Below are 7,678 nucleotides of genomic sequence, written 5' to 3'. Positions count from 1 at the left end.
CAGGTTTCAAACTGCAACCATTCCCAGCTCTCTACAGATACTCAGGAGACCTTACTTAAAGAAAAAGTAAAACAAAAAAAAAAACAAAAAACAAATGTTATGTTATACTTGGCATATTTTACAAATTGCTAGACTTTGAGGTCATCCCTCAGTTATGTAGTAATATAGATTTTTTTTTGTAATTTAACTCTTTAATAGAAACGTTGGTAATATGATTACACAGTATAAAAACCATACTTAGGTATTGGAGAATTGTCAAGGTTACTGTAGTAGAGATCAAGTTTAAAAAAAAAATGGAGGTAATTTTGATACAGGATCAGCCACGTTGGTCTTAAATTTACTACAGAGCCCAGGTTGACCCTGAACTCCATCTCCCAAATGCTAGAATTAAAGGTGTGTGCTGCCTGCACTTGGCCCTATTATTACATTCTGATAGACAGTCTTGATATTTCCAGACTAGCTCTGAATTCTTGGGCATTGGTGATTCCTCTTCCTATTTTCAGGTGAAAATTCAAAACTTTTAAGTTACAGTAATATAGTTAACTTCTTTGAAGAGATAAGCTTGTTTTTTGTATGATTAAAAAAATTTAACCTTGGTAGTGGCGGCGGTGGCGGTACACGTTTTTAATCCCAGCACTCAGGAGGCAGAGGCAGGGAGATCTCGGTGAGTTCAAGGCCAGCCTGGTCTACAGAGTGAGTTTTAGGACAGCCAGGACTACACAGAGAAACCTTGTCTTGAAAAACAAAAAAACAAAAAAAATAAGAGAAAAAAGTTAACATTTATTTTATGTGTATAAGTATTTTGCATGTATGTATATCACATGCATGCATGTATGCTGCCAGAAGAGGGTGTCGGATCTCCTGGTACTGGAGTTACAGATGCTTGTGTGGGTGCTGGGAACAAAACTTAGGTCCTCTGCAAGAGCAACAGTGATAAGCCATTGAGCCATTTCTCCAGCTCATTGCCTAATTTTTTTTTGAAGGGGGGGGTTCAAGACAGGGTTTTTCTGTAGCTTTGGAGGCTGTCCTGGAACTAGCTCTTGTAGACCAGGCTGGTCTCGAACTCACAGAGATCTGCCTGTGTCTACCTCCCGAGTGCTGGGATTAAAGGCATGCGCCACACCTCTGGGCTCTTTTCTTTCTCTCCCCTCCCCTCCCCTTCCCTTTCTTTCTTTCTTTCTTGTCCTTCCTTCGTTTTGTTTGGTTTTTTTTCGAGTCAGGGTTTCTCTGTGTAGCCCTGGCTGTTCTGGAACTCTAGACGAGGCTGGCTTCCAACTCACAGAGCTCCACCTGCTTTTACATCCCGAGTGCTGGGATTAAAGGCATGTGCCACCATGGCATAAAACTCTTAATAAACTCCCAACTGTGCTTTTAAGAAAAGGAAATTGCTCTACAGGGCATGGTGCACACCTTCAATCCCAGCACTGAGAGGCAGAGACAGGAGGTCTACCTGAGTTTGAGGCAAGCCTGGTCTACATAAAAATGTTCCATGCTAAAAGCAGCTAATTCATTATACACCTTTAAACAAATAATAATAATAATCCAAAGGAGACAGTCTAGGAAGCATGATGAAAGGCCACTTCCAATTCTAGAAACAAGTGTTTTCTCAAGGGCATTCTTCAAGGACATTAGGGGGAAGAACATGGTCTCAGTTATAATTAAGAAAAATAGGTTCCCACACTAGCCCAGGCTGGCTTGGAATTCACTTTGTAGCCTGTGCTGGCTTCAACCTCATGAAGCAAGTTATATCGCTGTTAAATTATCATGCTGTTTCTAAGTATTATTTTCAAAATAATTTTTAGAAAGATTTATTTCCTATGTATACAGTGTTCTACCTGCAGCCCAGAAGAGGGCACCAGATCTCATTATAGATCATTGTGGGCTACCATGTGGTTGCTGGGAGTTTAACTCAGGTCTTCTGGAAGAGCAGCCAGTGCTCTTTACTTCTGAGCCATCTCTCCAGCCCCTCAAAATAATTATGACAGAACTGGGACTATAGTTTTGGAATCATTATTCTAGGTTTGGCTCTTATGTGATCTCTTGAACCACTACAGAGATAGTTAAATTTATTTATTTTGAGACAAGGTTTCACTCTGTATCCCTGGTTGGTCTGGAACTTGGAGAGATCTGGCTGCCTCTGCCTCCCAGATGAATGTTGGAATTAAAGGCATTCACAACCATGCCCGGTAGAGATGTGGTTTACATAGCTGCTCTATAATATGTATATATTAGGTAATGGTGTGTGGTGAGTGCTAGGATTAACGGCATTCACAACCATGCCTGGTAGAGGTGTGGTTTGTACATCTGCTGTATGATATGTATTAGATAATGATGTATGGTAACTAACATTCTATATTGCTTTACTCTGTGTCTACTACTGTTCTAGGAAGGAACGTGGGACAAAGATAAGTGCCTGTGTTTGTCTGTTTTTACATAGAATCTGGCTAGGTAACCCAGGCTGACTTTGAATTCATGATCTTCTTGCCTTCATAGTCCCAGTCCTGGAATTGCATGTAGTTTTTTGTTTGTTTGATTGTTTGTTTTGTTTGTTTGTTTTTGTTTTGTTTTAAATTTCATTGTATCAGCTAAGCCCATAGATTCTCTAAGGTAGGCACTCCCATGTCACAGGGGGGAAGGCAGGAAGAGGGAGATTAAGCACTTTGACAAACCCTCATCAGAATCAGGATTCAAAGCCAAGTTCCTCCCAACCACTGAGTGACTTAAACAAAGCCAAGGTAGCAATCAGCTGTTCTCTCTTCTGGGGAAATAGGAATAAATGGACGTTACCTCTAGGACAATGGTTCTCAACATTCCTAAATACTGCCACCCTTTAGTGTTGTAACCTCCAACCATAAAATTATCTCTGTTGCTACTTCATAACCAACTTTGCTACTGTTATGAATCAGAATGGGAATATCTGTGTTTTCCCATGGTCTTAGGCAGCCCCTGTGAAACGGTCATTCGACCCCTAAATGGGTCACGATCTGCAGGTTGAGAACCACTGCTCTAGGGAGAAGGTACAGGAGTGCACAGGGCATCCATTATTGTTGGGTATCATATAGGCATCTTGTTCTGACCTCTGCCCTCTCTTGCTCTGTCAGGATGACTTCTCGGGATCAGCTGGTGCAGCAGGTGCTTCGGGATCTGCAGGAGGCAGTGGAGTCCGAGGGCCTGGAAGGTCTCAGCAGTGCCGCCCTGGAGGCCAAGCAGGTCCTGTCTTCCTTCACCCTCCCCATCTGTCAGAAGGGTGGTCCTGGACCCCAGGTGCTGGAGGTGGACTCTGTGGCCCTGAGTCTATACCCAGAGGATGCTCCACAGAATATGCTGCCCCTGGTGTGCAAGGGCGAGGGTAGCCTGTTGTTTGAAGCAGCCAGCATGTTGTTATGGGGACACACTGGTCTCAGCCTGGAGCTGCGGGCCCGCACCGTGGTGGAGATGCTGCTGCACAGGCACTATTATCTCCAGGGTATGATTGACTCCAAGGTGATGCTCCAGGCTGTGCGCTACTCCCTGTGCTCTGAGGAGTCCCCCGAGATGACCAACCTGTCTTCTGCCACACTGGAGGCCATCTTTGACGCCGATGTCAAGGCTACGTGCTTCCCTACCAGCTTCTCCAATGTGTGGCACTTGTATGCCCTTGCTTCCATCCTTGAGCGCAATATCTACTCCATCTACCCCATGCGCAATGTCAAGATCCGACCCTATTTTAACCGTGTTATCCGGCCTCGCCGCTGCACCCACGTGACCTCCATGTTGCACATCATGTGGGCTGGCCAGCCCCTCACTAGCCACCTCTTCCGTCACCAGTATTTTGCCCCTGTGGTTGGGCTGGAAGAGATGGAGGCTGATGGTGCTGCTATCCTGGACCCCTCTCCTCCAATCCCGGGTCCTCTGCTGCCACCAGCCAAGACCCTGGAGCTGCTCAACCGTGAACCCGGCCTCAGCTACTCTCACCTCTGTGACCGCTCCAACATCACCAAGAGCACCTTCTACCGCTGGCGGCGGCAGACCCAGGAGCACCGGCAGAAGGTAGCCACCCGCTTCTCGGCCAAGCACTTCCTACAGGACAGCTTCTACCGTGGGGGCCTTGTGCCATTGCAACAGTTCCTACAGAGATTCCCTGAGATCTCCCGTTCTACCTACTATGCCTGGAAGCATGAGCTGCTAGGCTCTGGTGCCTATCCAGCCTTGGTCCCTGCTACTCCACCCAGGGAGGCACTAGCTGTGCCAGAGCTGGAGAGCCTCCCAGGGAAAAAGGCTGCCGAGGGGCTGGGGTGCTCCCCAGCGGCAGTGGCGGTGTCTAGCCCTAGCATTATCTTAATGCAGCGTGCCAAGTTGTACCTAGAACATTGCATCTCCCTGAACAAACTGGTACCCTATCGCTGCTTCAAAAGCAGGTTCCCTGGCATCTCGAGGTCCACCTACTACAATTGGAGGCGGAAGGCCCTCAGGAGGAGCCCCAGTTTTAAGCTGGCCCCAGCCCTTGAAACCGCTGAGTCTCTGCCCCCAACAGACGTTGGGGACGCAGCCCTGCCCTCTTTGAAGGGTGAGGTGGGAGAAGAGGGGACAGGGAAAGCAGTAGGTGGAGACCCTCCTACTTCCCAGAGTCTCACACCCTCAAGGATGCCCTTGTCTCGTTGGCAGAGGCGACTACGCAGGGCTGCCCGCAAGCAGGTGCTAAGTGGGCACCTGTCTTTCTGTCGCTTCCGCCTCCGCTATCCTCGCCTGTTACCTTCCACTTTTTGGGTGTGGAAAAGTCTTTCCCGGGGATGGCCCAGGCTGCAGGCCTCCTCTTTGGGCCAAAGGAGGCGGGAGCCAGCTGAACGGCAGGAGCCAGCTGAACGGCAGGAGCCAGCTGAACGGCAGGAGCCAGCTGAACGGCAGGAGCCAGCTGAACGGCAGGAGCCAGCTGAACGGCAGGAGCCAGCTGAACGGCAGGAGCCAGCTGAATGGCAGGAGATGGAAGCTGGTGAGAATATAACCTCTGTGATGGTTCCTCAGGTGGAGACACTGCCAGTGGTCGCTTCTTCAGAAAACCTCCCAGAAGACGCCCAGGGAGGGCCTTCTAGAGAGAGGGTCATTCAGGAGACAGCTATGGCCCAGGGCCAACCCCACAGTGGATCCCTATCAAGCCAGACTGTGGCTGCGGCAGCAGGTGGCGGGGATGGCCAGGTGCTGGTGATGGACATGCTTAGCACCTCAAGGTTCAAGGCCCAAGCCAAGCTGTTCCTACAGAAGCGCTTCCAATCCAAGACTTTCCCCTCCTACAAGGAGTTCCAGTCTCTCTTCCCGCTCACTGCGCGCTCCACCTACTACATGTGGAAGAGGGCACTCTTTGAAGGCCTCACACTGGTTGATGGCTGATGGGGAGGTGATGTAGAGCCCGAGAAGAGGAGGAGACCTGAATTGTCTCCTGACTTGGCCAGGATGCCCTTTACTCTGTCTTCCATAATTTCGCGGCTTGGGGTGGAGAGGTAGAAATAGTGAGAGCTACAGGAGTGCTATTTGGCTCTTTGGTTGTTGGATGGCCATGCATTCTTATTGTTTAGTTTTTTTTTTTTTTTTTTCCCATTAAGGTGGGTTGGCAGGACCCCCTTGCCAGTGGTTGTGGAAGTTATGATTGTGCCGCGGCTGCCTGCAGCTTTTCCTGGGCCCACACAGAGTATTATAGCACGGCCATTATCTTCTCTCAGGCGGAATATGTCTTTACTTTTTTTTAGGGTGATGTCCTTTTTTCTCAAAGTTGACTTCCAAAGGAACAAGGGGACTGAATGTGAGGGAGGAGTGTGGCCCCCAGTGGAGAAGGTGCCAGGCTCTTCATGATCATAAGCTGGACTTCATAGAAGAGAAACCATGGTGGCCTCTAAGCCAGGGAAGGCCCCTAGGCACTGGAGACCCTAAAGAGGAAGGCCTGCTCCCTCTGCTGGAGGTCTCCGCTGGTCCCTGCCATCTGGCTGGCTGTAGGGGACCTGCTTTTGTGCTGAGTCATGTCTTTGGCAAGGAGTCACAAGGTTACAAAGCTGATGGGAAACTGAATTTTCATTGTCCAACAGCAAAGTTAAAAAACGAAAGAAATAAAGTGTTGTCTTGTTTACACATTGCCTGAGGGCTCTGGGATTTGTTTGGCTAAGATGTGAATACCTGTTCCCAGGCTCCCTTTCAGCTTAAGGGGGGTTGGGACACCATTTCTGTCTTCTGATAGTACCTGCTTGGGACCCTGGCTGGTGGGACTCTGTTATGAACTGGATCTAGAAGTCACAATTTGGTCTGGCTGAATAAGACACTTCCTCCTCCACATACTGGGTGTGCCAGGCAGGCTGGACCCAAGGCAGATGAGGGCTTTTGTCTATTGAGATGAAGCGTCAATGGGGGAGAGATTCTCTTAGTCTCTTAGGTCCGTTCTCCTCTCTTAGTTTCCAGTTTTTTGTGGGCCTGGGTTCTGCCTTTTGTTTATCCCCACGATCATTGCATCAGTGGAATCCAGGGTCTTGTGCTAACTAGTCAGATGATCTATCACTGGCCCCTTTTTTCTTTAATTCCAAATTGATTCAGAATCTCCCCTTTGCTCTGCTGGCCCATGACACAGCTACCTCCTCCTTCCCCTCCCATGTGATCCAATCTCCAGAGATTTTGGTGAAATTAGATCTTGTTACATTCCTCTCTGTGGCTTCCTTTTCCTGGCAGAATTCCTTGAGAAGGGCTGTGTAAAGTGTGGCCCACAGCTCACTCCCTCTTTTCATTATGTCCCCCTGTGTTGCAGTCACACTGCAGTCACACTGGCTGCCTCTGATTCTCTTTTCTGCTCTGGGACTTTACATGCTCGATCCTTTGGTCTAAAATGCTCTTTCTCTCTCCTTCTTCCTCGTTGCTCCCCTTTCCTGCTATCTTTCCCCTTCCTTTCAAAATTAATTTTAGACACCGTCTCACTATGTAACCCTGGTTGTGTAGACCAGACTGGCTTTGAACTCACAGAGATCTGCCTGCTTTTGCCTCCTGGATGCTGGATTAAAGTTGTGCATCACCAGGCCCCATGCTGACCGTCAGCACCTGGCAGAATGCTGTGGTTATAGGCCCCTACCACCACAGCCAATTGCAAAGCTTTTCCTGCTGTCTATACAGCTGACACTGTGTCACTATAACATCACTCGTCCAAATTCTTTGGTAGGTTCTTGTTTCTGTTGATTTCTTGTTTGGTTGCCCCCAGTAGAGTGCAGGCTGTATGAAAAAGCATTTTTTTTTTCCTTTTACTGACAGCAGTGAACTCTATAGATGATAGATTAATTCTAGACACACAATAGGTGTTCATACTTGAACTGAGAAAGAATGGGATGGAGCTTTAATCCTTCCTTACTGTTAATTCTGAGATCTGGTTTTTGCAAACATAATCAGTGGTTTTAAATATTTCTCATAGGCCAATCATTTCCCCCACCCACATCTTCCCAGCCACCCCTGTAATCTGTGCTGGCAGCAGCTTGCCTTTATATTGTATTGTTTTCCAAATCGACTCTGCCTCCACTCATTCCAAACACTAGTAAGGCCTGAGACCAGCCCCTACCTACCACTGAATTTGTCTCTCACAATCATGGTATGCCTCACCCAGGATGGCCTGCCTTTCTCCTGTATGCATCTTTCTCTTCCCATAGGACTCACCACAGATCCCTGTTGTTGATATTTGTCG

General features: G+C 48.1%; 1 protein-coding gene across 1 annotated transcript; it reads left to right on the top strand.

Moving 5' to 3' along the window:
* The first annotated feature begins 3,102 nt into the window (after nucleotides 1-3,102).
* Nucleotides 3,103-5,483, top strand: Vrtn (vertebrae development associated). Its single transcript, XM_027418518.2, has one exon. It carries the CDS (start codon nucleotides 3,103-3,105, stop codon nucleotides 5,362-5,364), a length of 2,262 nt encoding a protein of 753 aa, XP_027274319.1. The 3' UTR covers nucleotides 5,365-5,483.
* Nucleotides 5,484-7,678: the final 2,195 nt, after the last annotated feature.

This window comes from Cricetulus griseus, chromosome 5, assembly GCF_003668045.3.
Source record: "Cricetulus griseus strain 17A/GY chromosome 5, alternate assembly CriGri-PICRH-1.0, whole genome shotgun sequence".
Lineage (NCBI taxonomy): Eukaryota > Metazoa > Chordata > Mammalia > Rodentia > Cricetidae > Cricetulus > Cricetulus griseus.
Note: the sequence above shows the minus strand (reverse complement) of the source record. Positions and strands in the feature narration are given on the sequence as shown.